Here is a 22,620-nt window from a genome sequence, read left to right on the forward strand (position 1 = left end):
CATATGGTTTTGCAGATATGGTGTTTGGAAAATGAAAAATATCAAAAACTGTCACAAAAGAAGTAAGAAATAAAAAGATGAATTAAACGCTATCCCTTTTGTATGATATGCAAAAAGCACTTTGGTGAAAAAAACAAAACAATGCGTTTCATTTGTCAGAAGAACGTCTTCAGTACACAAACACATGCATGAATTAAACAATGAAATATTTTCGGACATCAGAGAACAGATCTACACTCAAGTGAAGCAGAAAACAATGATAGATTATTCAGTTGGCAGAAGTAGCAGCTTCTTAATGGGAGTCCCTTTTATATTGCAGTTTCAAGCATTATTAAAGCATTACGACAGAGAAATCTGTTTGTTTGGGGTTTTTTTTTTTTTTTTTTTTTAAAAAGGTGCAGTGTTTAGGATTTAATGGCATCAAGCAGTGGGGTTGTAAACCAGCTGAATACCCCCTCCTCCTCTCCTCCCAACTGTAGGAGAACCTACAGTGGCCATGAAAGCTCCTCTCTAGAGCCAGTGTCTGATTTGTCTGTTTCAGGCTACTGCAGAAACATGGCAGGCTCCACATTCCATGTAGATAGAAAGGGCTCATTCTAACATTGTGTAAAGGATTGTTGTTTTCAGGTGATTATACACAAATTAAAACATTACTATGAATATTATATTCCATTTCTGCCAAGTCCATTCTGCTAGATGCCACTAAATTCTACACACTTTTAAACAGGCTAAATATGCCCTAGCTGCATTTTCAGATGTTTAATTATATTTGGTATTTTTACTACATATTTCATTACTTTTTTTCCCACCTGAAAAGTAAAAAAAAGGCTTCTTTTAGCTATCTGTATATAATCTTTACCCACAGTAATTTCCTAAGAGTGTGGCCAATCTGGAAAGTTAAATCAAAACTGGATGAAACCTTTAAATGAACATTCTGGTATTTAGGGAACGATGCTTGCTTACCAGCAAACTGTTATCAGTGTCATCACTATGCTTGCAGAATAGATCAATGGTTTAATTGGTCCAGGAACTACAAATTACACAAACAGGAACAAACAGCTGGTATAGCTCTGTCAGTCATTCAAAGTGTATTTTCCAACAACTCCAACTGTAACTTCTTAAGCAGCAAGTGTTTGCAACACATGATTTTCCCTTTGCTTCCAGTCTTTGTGCTAAACTAGATTTTATATGACCCAGTTCACTTCTGCTCTGGAAACAGTTTAGGATGAAACTGACACTGGATCACAAGTCAAAACTGGATGTTTCCAGAACGTCAGTGCGTTCCTTTAAGGCAGCTGTCAATGGCCTGCAGCCTGTGTGCTCCAGCACCATCACCACCTGCTGGACAAAGCACTCAATGACATGTGGCTTACTTACACTGCTGCCATGTGTGTGTTTAAAAGCTGTCTAAAAACTAAATTTCCCTTATAAACATACAACACAAACATCAGAATTAAAAATACTGTGCAACTGAATGTCCAAGTCCTTTCAGGAGTGACACTCCTCGAGTGACTGCCTGGACAGACCAACAGCAGCAACCTAACTGAGATGTTTGTTGAAGCCACTTTGATGCTGTCTCACAACAATGGTAACAGACTTTGACAAAAGTTTGTGTGACATAACCGATACTGAGCTGGTCAGCAGGTTCACAGTGATGTCAGATCCTGGACCTCCAGCAGCATGGCGTCCTGCTCTGTCCTCAGCTGGTCTCGGACCTGGAGGCGGCCCACCAACTCTGAGCTTAGGTCTGCAGAGGACAGAAGCAAAGAGGTCAGAGGGCATTCAGGTGATGTCATGTATTATTTCCACCAGCAGCAACAGCAGCAGCTGACAGTGTTGTACTCTGTGTGTGAGAGGCTGAAGGTTTCAAAGAGCTGAGCTACAGCATCATTCTCTGCATATCTGCCACCACCAGAGCAATTTTACACAGAATTTGAAGTTTAGCCAAGCCGTACACTACAACAAGTAAAGTCAATACAATTACAGTTGCAAGAAAAAGTATGTGAACCCTTTGGGATTACTTGGATTTCTGCATAAATTGGGCATAAAATGTGTTTTAATCTTCATCTAAGTCAAAACAATAGACGAACACAGTCTGCTTAAACTAATACTGCACAGAAAATTGTATGTTTTAATTTTTTATTGAACACAACATGTAAATATTCACAGTGCAGGGTGGAAAAAGTATGTGAACCTTTGGATTTAATAACTGGTTGACCCTCCTTTGGCAGCAATAACCTCAACCAAACATTTCCTGTAGTTGCAGATCAGACCTGCACAACGGTCAGGAGGAATTTTGGACCATTCCTCTTTACAAAACTGTTTCAGTTCAGCAATATTCTTGGGATGTCTGGTGTGAATTGCTCTCTTGAGGTCATGCCACAGCATCTCAATCGGGTTGAGGTAAGGACTCTGACTGGGCCACTCCAGAAGGCGGATTTTCTTCTGTTTAAGCCATTCTGTTGTTGATTTACTTTTATGCTTTGGGTCGTTGTCCTGTTGCATCACCGATCCTCTGTTTAGCTTCAGTTGGCGGACAGATGGTCTTAAGTTTTCCTGCAAAATGTTTTGATACAATTGGGAATTCATTTTTCCATCGATGACAGCAATCCGTCCAGGCCCTGAGGCAGCAAAGCAGCCCCAAACCATGATGCCCCCTCCACCATATTTCACAGTTGGGATGAGGTTTTGATGTTGGTGTGCTGTGCCTTTTTTTCTCCACACAAAGCGTTGTGTGTTCCTTCCAAACAACTCAATTTTGGATTCATCTGTCCACAGAATATTTGGCCAGTAGTTCTGTGGAACATCCAGGTGCTCTTTTGCAAACTTCAAACGTGCAGCAATGTTCTTTGACAGCAGTGGCTTCCTCCGTGGTGTCCTCCCATGAACTCCATTCTTGTTTAATGTTTTCCTTATTGTAGATTCGTCAACAAAAATGTTAGCATGTGCCAGAGATCTTTGTAAGTCTTTAGCTGACACTCTAGGATTCTTTTTCACCTCATTGAGCATTCTGCGCTGTGCTCTTGCGGTCATCTTTACAGGACGACCACGCCTAGGGAGAGTAGCAACAGTGCTGAACTTTCTCCATTTGTAGACAATCTGTCTTACCGTAGACACATGAACATCAAGGCTTTTAGAGATACTTTTGTAACCCTTTCCAGCTTCATGTAAGTCAACAATTCTTGATCGTAGGTGTTCTGAGAGCTCTTTTGTGCGAGGCATGGTTCACATCAGGCAATGCTTCTTGAGAACAGCTAACTCAAAACTGGTGTGTGTTTTTATAGGGCAGGGCAGCTTTAACCAACACCTGCAATCTCATCACATTGATTGGACTCAAGGTTGGCTGACTCCTGGCTCCAATTACCTCTTGGAGAAGTCATTAGCGTAGGGGTTCACATACTTTTTCCACCCTGCACTGTGAATGTTTACATGTTGTGTTCAATAAAAAAATTAAAACATATAATTTTTTGTGTAGTATTAGTTTAAGCAGACTGTGTTTGTCTATTGTTGTGACTTAGATGAAGATCAGAACACATTTTATGCCAAATTTATGCAGAAATCCAAGTAATCCCAAAGGGTTCACATACTTTTTCTTGCAACTGTAGATATGATGAACAGCTGTATAGCCTGGAATATGAATATCTTATTGTGTATTTTATTTTAACTTTTATTGTCATTTCATTGGATTTGATTTGATTTATTGGCCTTTTATTTTGAGGTTGTGAAGCACTCTATAACTATGTTTTGAAAGGTGCTATACAAATAGAATATATAATAACAATAACAATATTATTATTATTACTAAATGGTAAATAGACTGTACTTCTATAGCTCTTTTCTAGTCTTTCTGACCACTCAAAGCACTTTTACACTACATGTCACATTCACCCATTCACACACATTCATACACTGATGACAGGAGCTACCACACAGGGTACCAACCTGCTCATCAGGAGGAAGCTAACCATCCACACACATTCATACACTGTTGGTGCAGCCATCAGGAGCACTTTAGGGTTAAGTATCTTGCCCAATAACAGATCGACATGTGGACTGGAGGAGCCGGGAATCGAACTGCCAATCTTTCAATGTGGACGACCGCTCTACCTCCTGAGCCACAGCTATCACTAAATTATTATTATTATGATGATGATTATTATTATTATTTTGTTGTTGTTGTTGTTGTTGTTGTTATGAAAGGGTGTGCTTGGTCTGCAACAATTTTTAAGTAGGTGGTACGTATCAATGTAACATCCACATGAATGGCAGGACCCAAGGTTTCCCTGAGCATCACACACTGCCTCCACTGGCTTGCCTTCTTCCCATAATGCATCTCTTCACCAGGTAAACACACACACCTGAGGTCTATACTACGAAGCTGGATTTTCTCTTATGGAGGTAACTTCAGGGTTAACTCTGGGTTTTCCGTCCTACGACGCTGGTTCACTTCTTACCGGGGTAAATCACCATGGTAACTTATGCTGAACGGCTAACCTGCTCCAGAGCAGGTTATGTTCTTGATAAGAGATCAACGAGTATAAACGCACCACCTCCTGACCAATCAGTTCTCTTGGAAAATGGCCCAATCATAGAAGATCCTGTCCACATTGGTGCGCGGATCGTGAGAGGAGCGCTTAGGAGAGAAAGAGTTTTTAGGGATAGATGCAATTTTTTAATTGACCAAAATATATATTTAAAAAATAATCCTTGAGGCACATGAGGGATATTATTCTGTATGTTATACAGTTGGTTTGACATCATTCACTCAAATGGTTGAAGCTCATAATAGTTTTGTATTTTGAATGTTAAATGAATGTTGAATATTAAACTTACTTCATGTCGCTATGAAAGGAAGAGCACTGAGGAAGCTCTGCCTGAAATGTCTGTGCTGTAATAAAGTGAAATTGAGTGACATTTATATTGTCCGATGAATTAATATTGTCTCACGAATTTACGCATTAACAGAGTCGGCAATGTTCTGCCAGCATTCCTTCCTGTTGCTACGGCAACAGTGTTGCTTTTTGCCTGGATGTTTGAATCGTTCATATTTATGAAGAAGAATTGTCTGCTCCTCCATGGTAAAGTAGGCTGCTCTGCAGGGTTTCTCCATGTTTGTGATTGGTCAGACGCTGCAAACACCTTTAACCCTTTATGTGAGCGCGCACTGATCAAGAGGAAAACCCTGGGTTGAATTACCGAGTTGATAACCAGCTTCGTAGTACCGCTTATCAGGATTGTGAATGTCTGGGTAAGTCAACCCAGGTAACGGAGAGATATCCAGGGTATGTTAATCCAGCTTTGTAGTACAGGCCTCTGATTATCCACATGATTTAATGAAAAACATGATTCATCGGACCAGTCTACCTTCTTCCATTGCTCCTCAGTCACTAACTTGCCCAAAGTAGGTGCTTTTGGACAGGGGTCAGCATGGGCTCTCTTGTCAACAGCTATGCGGCCCCATACACAACAACCTGTGATGCACTTGTGTTGTGACCTAACCTGTCCATTAGGGCTGGGTGATATGGACAATATCAAATATCACGATATTTGAGACCAAATTATTGTGCCTCTGTCTCCTCCTCTCCACAGTAACAGCAGGTTAATGAGAAAAATACCTTCAGGTTTGGTAAATCACAATGCGTGTGCTAAATAACATATTAACATTTTCTCCTCCCTGTATTTTGCACACTGGGGTTGAAACATCTCATATTATATATTTATTATGGTAAACTACTAATATTACATTCATTATGGTAAACTACTAATATTATATTCATTATGGTAAACTACTAATATTACATTCATTATGGTAAACTACTAATATTACATTCATTATGGTAAACTACTAATATTACATTCATTATGGCAAACGTACTAAATGGACAGCGTGTACTATCTTGCACAGTTGAAAGACACAAACCTCAGTGCGCTGTGTTAGTAGATCAGCTGCACATTTTTTGCAGGTGATGTCAAGTTTGCACACGTTTCTACACACGCAAACCTTTAGTAAATCAGGCATCAAAGCTGTGAAAAACTGGATTTTGAAATAGATGAGATGCAATCAGCTGACTGTTTGACCAGAAAACACACTTCTCTGTTGGTCTTAATGAACCACAAAAATACAACAGCCATTTGTAAAGTGATGTTCTGGGGTTATGTTTCTCTCTCTAACAAAATATTTTTGACCAGTACATTAATACGACAACAGCAAGTCACTAACTGAATTAATATTAATTCTGTGAGGCTGATATAACCTGAAGCTGGCTACATTTGTCATTCAACCACTGAAAGTTACGGTCAGCTCTCAAAAACGTTAAAATTGATGTAATCAGGAATCAAAAGTTTTGTGAGGAGATATATTAGTATTTTGGGATTGTAAGTGGAAACAGAAATTCAAGCCTAAACTAGTAGCAGTACAGTTACTTTGTGTGTGAGTACCTTGTATGGTTTGGCTGAGGGAGATACAAAGAGCATTTAGCTCCTTGATATTGAAGCTTTGTAAATCACTGTGCTCCAAATGTTTCCTCTGGACTACAGGAGCAGAGCGAGCTGGAGCCTGGGGAGGATGGAAAGGGAGAGGAGAGGAGAGATCATGAGAGGGTGAGAGGGAGGGAGCGAGGAGAAGATGATCAAATCTGTATTCATAACCTAACAAGGTGATATACACTACCGGTCAAAAGTTTTAGAACACCCCAATTTTTCCAGTTTTTTATTGAAAAAATGTTTTCAAGCTCACCATCTTGGTCTTTTTTCCTAAGGTAGTTCTGGCATAGCTTATGTTTTGGGTCATTATCTTGCTGTAGGATGAACCCCTGACCAACTAGGTGCATACCAGAGGGTTCTGCATGGCATCGCTGCAGAATGCTGTGGTAGCCGACCCTGGATCCAGAAAAACAGCCCCAGACCATCATGCTTCCTCCTCCATGTTTAACAGTTAATGTCACACACTGAGGAACCATCCTTTCTACTCCATGTTTAACAGTTAATGTCACACACTGAGGAACCATCCTTTCTACTCCATGTTTAACAGTTAATGTCACACACTGAGGAACCATCCTTTCTACTCCATGTTTAACAGTTAATATCACACACTGAGGAACCATCCTTTCTACTCCATGTTTAACAGTTAATGTCACACACTGAGGAACCATCCTTCCTCCTCCATGTTTAACAGTTAATGTCACACACTGAGGAACCATCCTTTCTACTCCATGTTTAACAGTTAATGTCACACACTGAGGAACCATCCTTTCTACTCCATGTTTAACAGTTAATATCACACACTGAGGAACCATCCTTTCTACTCCATGTTTGACAGTTAATGTCACACACTGAGGAACCATCCTTTCTACTCCATGTTTAACAGTTAATGTCACACACTGAGGAACCATCCTTTCTACTCGACGGCGTACAAAACTCCTGCGTGATGAACAGAATATTTTAAATGTTGATTCATCAGTCCATAACACCTTCTTCCAGTCTTCAGTAGTCCATTGGTGGTGTTTCATGGCCCAGGCAAGCCTCTTCTTCTTATTCTGACTCTTAGCAATGGCTTTCTAGCTGCAACTCCACCTGTCAAACCTGCAACTGGAAATCCTCTCTTCACAGTAGAAACTGAGACTTGCTTACTACGGCCACTATGAAGCTGTGCTTGAAGCTGTTGTCCTGTGAGCCGTCTATCACACAAGCTGTTGACTCTCAGAAACTGGTCTTCTGACTCTGAAAGGAAGAGGTCTGGCAGACCCAAAGCCACAACAGAGTTTCCCCCAGTTTCTGAGTGAAACTGTACTCACTGACACCTTGACTTTCTTCGCAATTTCTCTGTAGGAAAGACCTACATTTTTAAGTGTTTTTGTATCATTTTCAGTTTTGGATAATCTTACCTTTTTTTTTTAACCTCTGGCAGTTCACCACTTACCTTTGTACCATTTCAAGCTATTCATTGGACTTGAACTGCTTGAATTTCAATAAAAAACTAGAAAAATTGGGGTGTTCTAAAACTTTTGACCGGTAGTGTACAATATTTGGGAGAAGGCATAACTAGAGTACATTTTTCTCACCAGTGGTTTATGGTCAGTTCTCAGCCTGTCTCGCAGGTTTCTAAGAGTGTTCCTGAAGCCTCTGGATTTTGGCTTCTCTGGCTTGGCAGGAGGCTGAGGATTCTTATGAACCTGAACAGTTCCTCTCTTTAGCAGCAGCGATGGAAAATAAGAAGAGGGGGGTGAGTATGGAGGCCCTGAAGGGACTATAATTAAATTCATACATATGAGGTTGTGAATAAATGCTGATATGAACACAGGTAGAGAAAAAGACAGAAAAATGAAGGGAAATAGTGAAATGTTTCGGATTATCGAATTACTTTTACAGTTGCACTTGACTGCATTTTTCACATGATTATTTATTTCATGTAGCTCAGGTCTATAAGGCTGATGTTTAGTGAGTTGCATGTATTAAAGGCCCTGAGACGTTTTCCCTATGAGCCATGGGGTCTGACATGAGAACAATATTTTCTGCTGAAGTTAGAAATGGTTTTATCAACAGATTTCTGTATTTGGGGTTTTTTGTCTTTGTTCTTCTCACTACTCTGAAGTGGGCAAGGCTAATAGTCAGAGTTTAGCAACATTTGAATGAAAATGAGACAAAAGTTGTTGGGTTGTTTGCTTAGGCATACTTTGATTAAATGTGATCAAACCCACACAGGCCTGTTGAAGCAGACCTAAGATTTTTAGTGGGAAACTCTTAATCAGCAAGAATTTAGAATGTTTTTTTCTGAACTTGACCTCTGATTGTTGCTGTCAGTTTCCTGAATACTTCAGAGGCTTGCTGACATTAAACTACTTTCCTCCATCATGCTACAAGTTTGGACAGTCTTTTGTAGATCTGTATTATGCAAATTATTGCATGTTCTTTCAGCATCAAAAGATAAGGCTTTCTATTTCTATTTTGCCCATTGATGATCCCTGTGGTGTAACTGTGTCAATGCAGAGAAGTATAAAAAAGAATAATGTATTAATATTACACAAACAACATTGTCAGCAAACATGTTAAAGGATTTGGTTGACAATGTTTTATATTCTTCTTATTGTCAGTGAATGGAATAGAATAGAATAAAATAGAATAGAACCGAACAAAATAGAACAGAAAAGAATAGAATAAAGATTTATTCTCCATCAAGGTGGAAATTTGTCTTGGGCTCACCAAACAAGCAGACATACAACATATGTGTAGCTTGGACCTTATCAGTCACTCTGCTGTGTCCAGGATGCTGACAGCACTTGGAATGAAAGATTTCTTAAAAACATCTTCAGTAGCCAGAGGGACTCTATAGCGTCTTCCAGAGCTCAAAGACTCAATCTGGCTTTATAGAGGATGGAAACTGTCCTTTAAAATGCTGCTTGCTTTCCTCCTTGTCCTTTCAGTGAAGAATGATGACAAGGCCATTTGAGGTTTGCCAACAATTTTGCTAGCCATTGACACAATCGTGGACAGTTTGTTCGTAGATGTACAGTGTAGGTGAAAAGTTAAAAAGCTCTCAACAATTGTTTTATACACTAGTTCTAAAATCTGCTGACTGACTCCAAGGTTAGATAAAGAAATAAAGTTGTGTGAGCATCTCTTGGGAATCTCATGTGCAGGGTCAAACCAACAATGAATAGATCTACTAACAGCTTTCAAAAAATGCCAGTGGAGTGCCCTGGTGGTGGAGTGATTAGACTGCATGCCACATAATTGCAGCGTTCCTGGTTCGGATCTGGCCAGGGACCTATGCTGCAAGTCATTCCCCTCTCTCTCTCTACCTGTTTCCTGTTGGCCTCTATCATCTATTGTATAAATAAAAGGCAAAAAACCCAAAAATAAATCTTTAAAAATAAATTACAAAAATGTCAATGAGCCACAGCACTATACTGGCTCGGTGAAATGTTCCTATGTTCATGAAACAGTGGTTACCTTAGTTTGAAATGGCTTCAAAGAGCAGTGAGGCTTCAGGTAGCAGAGTGAGGTTCGCCACTGCACTGGGCATGTGCAAAACGTGGTTCCTTTTACAGAGCTTTGCTAGGTTGTTGTGCTACATAACACAACCTCATGACTTTATAATACACTACACATTTCTCAAAGAACTTCAGTAAAATGTCAAGAGGTTGTATTATGGTCACTCTTGAGGCTTACCTTATTATCATTATCACTATATCATTATAGAGCTGTTTCTAAACAAACTACGCTAACCATTGTTTTCATGGATAAAGGAACATGTCAGATCTACAGCACAGAGGCATAAGATATAGTAGATATTAGTCTTAGTTTGGATACACACAATACTTGTGTAGATCAGTTCATTATTGGCTGCATTAGCACGGTTACATCACAGGAATAATTCAGTTTTAGCTAATGTAATGTATTGTGGTTAAGGCAGTTACCCGTGTGTTGTTGCTTTCCTTCTTGCTGATGTCTCCCTCTTTCTCCTCCTCTTCCTCACTTTCACTGTTGTTGATGAAGCAGAGCTGAAGATTCATCTGTGTCTGCAGGCTGGAGGATACACACAGTGTTAGTCTGGATCAACACAAACCCCAGAGTCTTCATAGACTGGATTTACACTGGCTGGAGACCACTTGGAACATCTCTGAATGACATGTGGCTTGAAAACAAAACTTAACATGCATTGGGAGCCTTGCTGCCAGTTTGTACCAGTGGCCGACCCCTGTACTGTAACAAAAAGTCCTCAGCCTGCCATTATAATGTCTGTGAAACTGTCGACATGACAACTCTAACTGAAAACAAGGTCAATTAGTACTCTAATTAGTGTGTGACTGTATTAAGAAACACCAGTGCATGAAGGATTTATCAATTTATAAAACTTTTCCAGATCTTAAAAGTCCAGTATCAATCAGGGTCAGGTTATTCTAGAACAGACTGCTAGTGAGACACATGTTCAAACCTTGCTGACTTTCTCACCTCTGCACAACCAACCAATCATGGCTTGAAGTGGGTGTGAATACTGATATGTTGCTTTCAGAAAGTAACAGTTATAAGGCCTTTCTCAAGGTTCAACTGATGAGGCCAAACTCCTGCAGACAGGAGGATGTGGTATGATCATTGTTGCTCACACCACCTGCTCAGCCTGACTCTGGTTATTACACATCAACACAACTACCTTACTGTAAATGATCTGAAGTTAAAGCTCCACTAAAGGCAGAAATGACTTCAGTGACAGGGACATGCAGTGAATTATCTTACTGAATCTGTAATGTAGCTATGATAATAATCCAAACTGTAGATTAATGAAACAAAATCTAAATTTGATATAGACTGATCTATTCACCTTAACATATTTACACCAATCAGCCATAACATTAAAACCACCTGCCTAATATTGTGGAGGCTACCTTCATGCCACCAAAACACCTGACTCCAAAAGATACATGCACCCCTTCATGGTAATACTGCTGCCATGAAGGGGGGCACTTGGTCTGCAACAATATTTTGGTGGTTCATGTCAAAGTAACACCCACATGAATGCCCGGATCCAAGGTTTGTCACAGGGTCATCAGTTGTCCTTCCTTGGACTACATTTGGTAGGTACTGTGCACCAGGAAGACCCCAACACCACCTGCTGTGTTGGAGATGCTCTGACAGTCATCCTGCCATCGCAATTTGGTCCTTGTCAAAGTCCCACATTTGCTCAAATCCTTTCACTCTCCCTTTAACATTTTTCCTGTTTTCAACTCATCAATTTCAAGAACCGACTATTCACAAGCTGCCTTTTATATCCCACCTCTTGACAGATGCCATTGTAACGAGATAATTAATGTTATTCACTTCGCCCGTCAGTAGTTTTAATGTTTTGGCTGATCGGTGTATATTCATAGAGATGTATGTGAATGTGGTGATATCTGTACATATAGAGCCCCACAGGCAGGGCTGTTGTTGTGTCCAATAAAACATGAAGGATGATGGATTTAAAATCTCTGCTATTACTGCAGGTTGGTGCAAAATACAATCCGGCATACTTGACTGTCCCAAGTCCTCAAGAGTCAGCTCCTGATGGATTCTCAATCAAACAGGCGGTGCAAAGTAGAGCCTGACTGATATATCGGTCAGCTGATATTATCGGAATCGGCATATATGTTGTCTGATATATTTTTATTTTGTAACTTTATGTAAGGAGCATTTTCTGTGTGTTTGATCCTTTTTCTTAACTCAAATGATAAATATTTACATAGTGAAATTTACTGTTTCAGTGAACTGAATTCATTTTTTACAGTAAAGTTTAATGTTAAACAGTAAAATATTACAGCCTCCATTAGTAACTACATTTGAGGGATCATTACAAAAAAGTGTGTGTTTATGTACATATTCTTTATATGTAAGATATACAGAATGACATGACACTTCCTGGTCATTTGTACTGGACTTGGTGAAATGTGGACTTTGAATTGGAACAGTACTTGAGCTGTGACTGATGGCAACCCTAACCCTTACAAGTCCACAAGAACACAAATACAGACATGAATGCAGATTGAGAAAGGCCTATTGTTGGACACAGCCCATCTAATGTCAGAGAGGTATGAGAAGAGGCAAAAGCTGTTCAACCTACCTGACATGAAGTTCTGATGACATACACTAGCACTTTTACACTCAGTCACACCTGGAAGCTGCCCAGTACAACCACAGTCTGATCTGTTTCTGTGGACTGATAACAACTACAACCTATTGGGGCCAATGGTGGCCCTGGGTCACAATGTGAGACGCCCTTTGATGGCCAATTCAGAGCCCATTAACACAGGCTATGATGGCAGGCTTTCCACTGCACCTTTGAGCTTGACCATCTGGAACAACTATACACACTCTTGTCTTCAGATGTTTTCTTATCTACATAACCTGACCCCCCGCACACAACAAGTACTGAATTATGTAATAGCCCACCTCAGCTCACTGGCCACTCACATAACAATGCGGTTCATCTTTTCATCAACATAATCTGGTGAAAGAATCAGATCTGGTTGCACAAAGACTGGCATTGATTTATATCCAGTCTGCAGCTACACATATAAGGTATAGAAGTTGCCTAATACTTGCCTGTGATGTGCAGGACTAATTTGCTATGTGTTCTGGGAAGTAAACTTCCCGATCAGAGCGAAGCCCTATCGAGCTGAACTACTTCACATTGTTTTCATTCCATTCAACAATTTCATATTGTGGACTTGAACATAAACTTCATCTTAAAAATGGTGTTTTCTTTTTGTGTCAACCTTAGATTTGTTTTTTTTCTCAGTTTCCTTCTCCCATTACACTGATGAAACATCTAAATTCAAGTTTGGGCGTGTTGGGCTGAGGATGAGACACACCAAATCCAAATGACATAAAGCACATGAGTAATAGCAGTTTTATAAGAAATAAGATGGGTGTGTGTGTGTGTGTGTGTGTGTGTGTGTGTGTACGTACCGGGAGGTAAGTGCCAGCACATGGCTGTTGCAGGCGTCATCTCCATCATCCCAGCTCTCTGCTCTCCTCCCTCTCTCGTCCATCCAGCTCACTGGAGCTCTGCCTCGCTCCAGAGAAGCTCCACTCTGATGACCACAGCAGGCAAAAGACAATGTGTCACTGTCCCATTCACTGAACCTACTGTTATGTGCATACTATGAAGCTGTTACCAATTTCACCGTGGTTCAATTCAATTCAGACAGGTGACGGATTGGTTTGATGAAAATGAAAATGGTTTGATTCATATAATCTTCACATCTCAACCCAACTGAACACCTATGACAGATTTATGGTGTGCTGATGTGGAACGAGGAGCACTGGTCTGGAGGCTCATGGTAGAACAAAAGCTTTATTATTATTTTATTTTTTTTACCTGTTTTCTCTACACTGCTATAAAAGCATATTTTCAGTGGTGTAAAGTAACTAAATACATTTAGTCAAGTACTGTATATAAGTAACATTTTGATGTACTTGTACTTTACTGTAGTATTTCCATGTGATGCTACTTTCTACATCTCAGAGGGAAATATTGTACTTTCTACTCCACTACATTTATTTAACAGCTTTAGTTACTTTTCAGATGCAGATTTGACACAATGGATAATATAACAAGCTTTTCAAAAAGTTTCAATAAATGTTCAAATGATCCAATATTTCAGCAAAAATCAAAGATTAGAGAAAAAGTCCAAAAACTGAAAACTCATTTGTGTATCAGAAATTAGTTTATTATTAACCATCTCACCACCCCTCACATTTATCTGCTGACCCTTTGGAGGGGCCCCACCCCTAGGTTGGGAACCACTGGACTAAACTAGCTAACTGTATATAAAGTAGTGTAAACTAGCTCCACCTCCAGCAGCTACAACAGTAACATGCTGCTCTAACACTGATGCTTCACTATTAATAATCTAATGATGTCATTTTCTTTTCTTTGCAAAGACATGATAATAATTAAATGTTACATTCATAACAGAGCTCTTAAAAAGGTGACACAAGATTTGGCATGTAATGTGTTTCTTGTGTTACTGCAGCCTTATTATCTGACAGTGTTCAGTTCAGATTTGTTCTGTCTCAGACTGCCGTTTATAAATGTGCTTATTCAGACATGAAACCAACATGTAAAATTACCACAACATTTGTGTTACAAGGTGCATGTCTGATTACTGAGTGGATCATCTTACTGTCATCTGCATGAATCTGACAGTCCTTGCCTTCTTTTTCATTTTCCTTTACATTTACTGAGACTTTCAAATTAACCCTTTCACAGCCCAGGATTAAATCTCACCTTTGCTCTCTTCTCCTTCTTCTCCTCTTCCTGTTTCTCCAGCTCAGCGATGCGCAAGCTCAGCGCCTCCCAGTGCATGATTGGAAGGCCCAGATTATCCTCGCCGTAGCCTTCCTGCCAGACCAGCGCCGCACCTTCAGAATCTTCATCCTCCTCCTCCTCATTGTCAGCGTCCTCATCGCTCCTCGTCTCGTCCTCTGCCTCATTGCTCTCCTTCTCCTCCCGCTGCTGCCTCTGCCTCTCCTTCTCTCCCTCCATCTCTATCTGTACTCACTCATTCTGCAGGGATGGAAGCAGCAGGAAACAGGTTCTGTGTCTATCACTCAAACATTATTATCAATAACAACTGGACTGTGATTGTAAATACATTATGATATGTGAGTTTTAGTAACCTGTGATGGGGTTACATTTTAGCATTCCTAACCTCTGCTTGTCAGGTATTTTAAAGGCTGATTGTAGTATAATACATTAATAATAACACATTAACTGAAGGCGCCTCTCTGGGCACCTGTGGACACCGTACAATTTATAAATAAAACAGTAAATAATAAACAAAACAATAAGAAACAGAACAGATAAAAGACAGTGTAGAACATACAAAACAGAGTAAGGTGAGGTCATGTTAAGTGGGGTATGCAAGTCTGAATAGGTGAGTTTTTAGCCTTGATTTGAAAAGAGAGAGACAGTCCAGGTTCCTGATGTCTGGTGGAAGTGAGTTCCAGAGTCGGGGGGCAGAGCGGCTGAAAGCCCTGCTCTCCATGGGGACGAGGCTGGCGGGGGGGGGGACAGAGCGGAGGATGGAGGAGGCAGATCTGAGGGAACGGGAAGGGGTGGTGATGTGGAGGAGACAGATAAGGAGGGGAAAGGTTGTGGATGGTCTTGAATGTAACAGGAGGATTTTGAAGTCTGTTCAAAACTTGACCTGAAGCCAGTGGAGTTGCTGCAGAACAGGGGTGGATGGAGGGGTGAGGTGGTGGATGGAAGGGTGAGGTGGTGGATGGAGGGGTGAGGTGGTGGATGGAAGGGTGATGTGGTGGATGGAAGGGTGATGTGGTGGATGGAGGGGTGATGTGGTGGATGGAAGGGTGAGGTGGTGGATGGAAGGATGAGGTGGTGGATGGAAGGGTGATGTGGTGGATGGAGGGGTGATGTGGTGGATGGTGGGGTGAGGTGGTGGATGGAGGGGTGAGGTGGTGGATGGAAGGGTGATGTGGTGGATGGAAGGGTGATGTGGTGGATGGAGGGGTGATGTGGTGGATGGTGGGGTGAGGTGGTGGATGGAGGGGTGAGGTGGTGGATGGAAGGGTGATGTGGTGGATGGAGGGGTGATGTGGTGGATGGAAGGGTGAGGTGGTGGATGGAAGGATGAGGTGGTGGATGGAAGGGTGATGTGGTGGATGGAGGGGTGATGTGGTGGATGGAAGGGTGAGGTGGTGGATGGAGGGGTGAGGTGGTGGATGGAAGGGTGATGTGGTGGATGGAAGGGTGATGTGGTGGATGGAGGCGTGATGTGGTGGATGGAAGGGTGAGGTGGTGGATGGAAGGGTGAGGTGGTGGATGGAAGGATGAGGTGGTGGATGGAGGGGTGATGTGGTGGATGGAAGGGTGATGTGGTGGATGGAGGGGTGATGTGGTGGATGGAAGGGTGAGGTGGTGGATGGAAGGGTGAGGTGGTGGATGGAGGGGTGATGTGGTGGATGGAAGGGTGATGTGGTGGATGGAGGGGTGATGTGGTGGATGGAGGGGTGATGTGGTGGATGGAACGGGTTCTGGTGACGATCCGAGCTGCAGAATTTTGAACCAGTTGAAGTTTTTGGAGGTATTTGTGAGGTAGACCAAAGAGAAGGGAGTTGCATTAGTCGATGCGGGCGGTGAGTCCAAGAACAGCAGTGGAGTGGGGAGAGAGGGAGGGGCGGAGGCAATTGATATTACATAGATGGAAATATGCAGACCGGGTGATGTTATTGATATGTGATTGGATAGATAATGTGCTGTCGAGGATGACTCAAGACTCTTAACCTGAGGGGAGTGGTGAGGAAAGAAGTGTCGGCTTTGGCAAGGGTTGATTTTGTGCCAATGAGGAAGATTTCAGTTTTATCACTGTTAAGTTTGAGAAAGTTGGCAGAGAACCAGGATTTGAGTTCACTGAGGCAGTCAGTGAGGGAGGGAGGTGGGAGAGAGGAATTGGGTTTGCTGGAGGTACCAAAAATATTGACATATAAACATAATATTGACTCCTTTAAGTCTATTCAGAAAATAAAGACTAACTCTTAACAGCATTTAGATTTCAATGCTGGGTAATAAAACATGCAGAAAATAGACCTCACAGCATTTTTGGAACCTATCAAAATGTGTCCAAAGCATGAAATGTCTTATGGGTCATTTTAACTAATTATTTGATCAATGAGTTCCTGCCAGTGTTAGACTTTCTGTCTTTAAACATGAGAGGATGTAAGTGTATTTTGTGAATGAAAAATAAGGCTAAATTGATTAGTTGCCAACTATTAAATGAATCTATTTTTTTTTAGAATTGATTAACCATCTTGGGTCATTTTTAAGAAGAAAAAAGTAAAAATGATCTGATTCCAGCATGTTGAATGTGAATCTGGTTTCTTTAGTCTTCCATGACAGTGAGCTGAATATCTTTGGGTGGGGGTGGGGCATGTCTGTAAAACCTGGCTACGGCCCTGCTGATAGAAAGGTAGTGGCTTGTTTTAGAAACTTTCAAACAAAGGTATGCGGCGGAACAAACAAAACGCATAAACAATGTATCACACCAAACTCTTAGTTTTCTAAATGGAACTCACCACTGTCTCCGGATACAAACAGCTCTACAGCTCTCGTTGTCAGAGAAGTAGTTGAGAGTTTTGCCACATAGCTCAGCTCTGTCCTCAGCTCCTCCTAGTTATCTTCCTCCTTCCATCAGGAGTTTCCCTCTCTCTGTCTTCTGCTCACAAGTCTCACTTTAAATATTTCCACAGGAGCCGTTCAAGTATCTCAGTCCACACTCCTTACGTTGTGTTTTAGCTGCTTTAACTGTTTGGCTACAATAATGCCAGAAGTCCACTCATTCCTGGTCCAACAATCCGAACAAAAGATTCAACTTTAGGAATTTCACGCACATGATCAAGTCAGCAATTTTTAAATTTAACTAACGTCCTCTCGTAGCTTTCAAAATAAAACCCTAAACGCCAGCTACATTCTTCCTGTTTGCCCCGCTCTAATAAATGTATTTAACGGAACCTTGTATTAACCTGTAAATAATATCTACTTTAGCTGCATTTTCATGTGTAGGCCTACACAATAATGACTTTTACTGTTGGTAAAAAATTAAAATGTACAAAATGATAATAAAACCAGATATTTGAATCTGCACCTAAAACTCTAATCTTATTTATTTAATTATTTTCATGTAGCTGTATCCAGTCTTTCTAAATAACATTTTAAAAAGCCTTATTTCCGGTGTAACTCAACTGTGTGAACTTAACGCAGCCAGCAGAGGAGGTGGAGGTGTCCGGTTTCACCCCTTCTTATTCTGTCCAAATTCAACAGCCTGGAAGAAACCAGTACACTGACTGTGAGGAAATGACAGACAGCTCAGATGATTTTCATGTTGCTTAAGAGATTAAACTGAGAACGTTTAGAAAGTTATTGTTTCTTTTCCTCATTAAGAAGTCATGTGACCAACATGTTCAGACAGGTAAATGTAACCAAGGGGAGAAGAAGAAGGAGAGGAAGTACTCAGATCTTTTCTTTAAGTAAAAGTGGTAATACAACAATGAAAAAAACAAAACAAAATTACCAGAATAAGTCCTGCATTCAGTACCTAAGTAGACTAACTATTGGCTGCAAAATGATGAAAATAAAGTAAAAGAGACTCTGTATACAACAACTGTTGCTTTATGGGAGAGTGGCAAAGAGAAAGTCACTGTTGAAGAAAAGTGATATTAAGTCTTGACTAGAGTTCCTCCAAAGGCATGTTGGAGACTCTAAGGTCAACTAGAAGAAGGTTCTTTGGTTTGATGAGACCAAAATGGAGCTTTTTAGCCATCCGACTAGACGCTATGTTTGGCGGACACCAAACACTACACATCACCACAAACACACAATCCCCATTGTGAAGCTTGGTGGTGGCAGCATCATGAAGCATGATGGTGGCAGCATCATGCTGTGGGGAAGCTTCACAGCCGCAGGCCCTGGAAGGCTTGTAAAGGTAGAGGGTCAAATGAATACAGCAAAATATAGAGAAATCCTGGAGGTCTGCAAGAGAACTGTGGTGTGGGAGAAGATTTATTTTCCAGAAAGACAATGACCTGAAGCATACAGTGAAAGTTACACAGAAACGGTTTAAAGATATCAAGGTGAATGTTCTGGAGTGGCCGAGTCAAAGCCCAGACCTCAATCTAATAGAGAATTTATTGCTGGACTTGAAAAAGACTGTTCATGTCTGTTCTCGAGCAACCTGACAGAGTTTCAGCAGTTTTGCAAAAATAAAATTGCAGTGTCCAGATGTGTAAACCTGATTGAGACCTATCCACACAGACCAAAGGTTCATCTTCTAGATATTGACTTAAAGGGTGAATATTTATGCAATCATTTATTTTACATAATATATTTTTAATTAACTGACGCTACTTTGTAGAAATCTGTTTTCTGATTCATCGATGTGCACATGTAACCATTTTGAAGTATCAAGTTAAATTGTCTAATCTACGTAGCTATAACATTATGTTCCATATATAAAATATTAATCTGAAAAGTAGCCTTACTATAGCTGTGAAATAAATGTAATGGATTAATAAGCACAATATGTGCAACTGAAATGTAGTATGGTGGAAGTATACAGTATCAGAAAATGAAAATACTATGTACTTAGTTACTTAACACCACTGTGCTGCAGACAAACATGCACACGGTGTGGTATGCAACCATGTTGTCATGCCTGCCATGTCTGTGGCCATCTGTATCTCTCAAACTTATCAAATTAAACCCATAAAAGTTTGTCCATTTAAGAAGGTCATGGTTTAAAGTGTTGTTTCACAGATTATCTTACTTCTCTTAGTTGCATTGGAACAATTGTTGAATTAAATTGTAACTGGAGATACACACAAACATTTTCACAAATGTACCTCCTTTGTTTTTAAACAGTATGGAATTCTTGCTTTCACACAGAATTCCAATATATTTGCACAAGTATCTTCTATTAATCCAGTGATACACTGGGGTACCCTCGGGCAGGGACATCTATAAGGATTGTTAGGCTGATTGTGGAATGATGTGTGCATCATGACAGGTTGAACAAGTTGGATTAAATCTGTTCCAGTCCGGCTCTTATAAAAACACTGCACACTACCTGCCCAGCAGCAAACAGCTGGCAGACACAATTAGAGATTAGCTGCCTGGTGAACATGGTTGAGTATTCAGCAGGTAAATGGACAGATATTTTTGTCAGGATTTGATATCTAAAAAGAGTGTTTCAAAATATTAAATGGTACTTTGAAACTCATTTTGACAGATTCTATTGCAATAAAAAGTGATGACATTTGTGGGTTTTAGTTGGACTTTAAATTCCACTGGTAATGTCAGTACGATCTACATGAGCTGTCAGTCTCATTTCATGTGCTACACTGGGATGGAGGGTGTTCATTTAGTGGTCCAAGACACATGCTTGTGACAATATAATACACAGTATGTACAAAACACACTACAAATTAAAGTATGTAGTGTCAAATGAGGTAAAATTCCATCAACTGTTAGTGATAATGATTGACAGGTGTAGTAATGGGGAACAGAAACCAGCAGTATGTTTTAGTATATGCTTATGTTTCAGTAACAGTTATATTTGAAGTGTTGAATGATGAGTAACAATAAGGAGTTAGTAAGACTGTTTCATACTGCTGGGTCTCTTACTGTAACTGTGAGGTGTCTGAGTTAAAGATCAGTGAATCTACAGGGAACAGATTAAAACATATGAAGGACCTTAAAATAAGTATCTAAATCACCATCGCAAATGTATGCTGGTCTCCAGAATGAACAGTCACAGACTGTCAGCCGTGTTGGAATGCTGAAATGGAACTGTCTGTCATCACAGTTAAGTTAGTAAGTGGAACAGTGACACATATAAATCTGTGCAGAATTCCAAAATCAGTTTATCCTCAACTTTGGAAGAGGTACGATGGCTTATTTCTGTTGAAGAAATTGCTGTTTTCTGTCAAATATGTTACTTTTTGTTATTAGTTATATTTCAAATCATAACATTTATATGTGCATCTTGCTTTGTAATAATAGATACAAATGCACTTCTGTTTTAAATTTGTATTATTGTATTTTGTAGACGGCCATTCTTGTTGCCTGGCAGTGGTGTAAAGTAATAAAGACCTTTTTGCCCAACTCTGGATTCCGGACTCAGGTAGAAATCAACCTTTCTGTCATCATGAAGGAGTTGAAGAGGTGTGAGAGACCCTCCGTTTCCTGGACAAACCGCCCTCTCTAACACCTTGGAGGCCTTGTGGAGCAGTGAGAAACATCTGTCTCCCGTACAAATGGCTCCCTCTAACATCTTTGTGGAGTTGCAGAGGAGTGAGAAACCTCTGTTTCCTGAAAAAACTTGCCCCTCTGTGATCTGGAAGGAGTTAAGAGGTGGTGACAGACCACCATCTCTTGAATAAATAGATTTTTTCATAGTCTGGAAGGACTTAAGAAGTATCCCCTTGGTCTTGTGGAGAAAATGCTCCCTCTGTGAAATGGGAGGAGTTGCCTCAGTCTCACGCTGGCTACGTTATACAGTGACGTAATCGCGTGGCTCCCTGCCAGCTCCTTGCCGGTGGAAACACAACAGGTTCGTAAGAGTTGCTCGGGTTAACACAAACTGAGCACTCGCTGTAGCACCAGCTCCCAGCAAGCTCTAGCTCCAGCTCAGTGGAAAAGGGGTAAATGAGAGCCAGCTCAATCAGTGACCTGGGAGAAGTTGGAGAGGAATGAAAGGACTGCGTCTCTAGGAGACCATGCTCCTTCAAAGATGTGGGAGGAGCCACAGAAGAGTTCATGGCCTTGGTCTCCTCAGTTATCTACATCTACAATGTGTGAGGAGTTAAAAGTGAGTGACAGACCTCTGTTTGAGGAAGAAATGGATGCTTGCTTGGTCTGGAAGGAGTTAGCGAGTGAGAGACCTTCGTTCAATGGAGAAATAGCCCCTACCGTTACCTGGGAGGAGTTAAAGAGTGTGAGACCTCAATCTCCTAAAAAAGCCAACCCCCCGGTAATGAAGAAGAAGACGAGGAGAAGTGAGCAATATCAGCCTAAGGGGAAGATAAGGTTACCTTTTGAAGATGGAGTTAATGACCTCAGTCTTATGGATAAAATACAGCTACTGTTACTATTAAGAGGAGGGAGCCTTGGAAGAGTCACAGACTGTCTTTTACAATAAACGTAGAGGGATAAGGGGAGCAGGAAGCAGGAACTTGATCATATTCCTCATGTAAGTACACAACAAGACACAAATTAGATGAAGAGAACAATACAGAGGAGTAATGTGCACCCATCTCAAATTTGCTAAAATGTAAGTAAAGAAAATGTCAGAAAGAAATACCTTAGCAACCGCCTTGATGACCGCTAAATGTTTCTTTTATGATATTGGCCTCAAAGTCTATAAAAGCAATGTAATCTAACATAATTTCATCACAATTATTCTGGTGTTATTAAAATGCACCTATCAGATCAGATGTAATCTCATCTACTCTAGTATCACATTACTAACATTACTATTATAGGTTAGGGCTAAATCCTTAATTATATCCTTATCCTTATTGTAACTGTAAATAGGGTATGGATCAGTCAAAAACCAAGAATTACCCAAG

At 40.6% G+C, this 22,620-nt stretch overlaps 1 protein-coding gene across 1 annotated transcript; it reads right to left on the reverse strand.

The window, feature by feature from the left end:
- Positions 1-1,646: 1,646 nt before the first annotated feature.
- si:dkey-6n21.12 (schwannomin-interacting protein 1) lies at positions 1,647-15,030 on the reverse strand. The gene is made up of 6 exons (XM_062444523.1): positions 14,765-15,030; positions 13,441-13,565; positions 10,416-10,524; positions 8,061-8,186; positions 6,439-6,556; positions 1,647-1,747 (listed from the first exon to the last, which is right to left on the reverse strand). Exons 1-6 carry the CDS (start codon positions 15,020-15,022, stop codon positions 1,647-1,649), a joined length of 837 nt encoding a protein of 278 aa, XP_062300507.1. The 5' UTR covers positions 15,023-15,030.
- Between the last annotated feature and the right edge of the window lie 7,590 nt (positions 15,031-22,620).

Source organism: Scomber scombrus, chromosome 23 (assembly GCF_963691925.1).
Source record: "Scomber scombrus chromosome 23, fScoSco1.1, whole genome shotgun sequence".
In the NCBI taxonomy this organism is placed as follows: domain Eukaryota; kingdom Metazoa; phylum Chordata; class Actinopteri; order Scombriformes; family Scombridae; genus Scomber; species Scomber scombrus.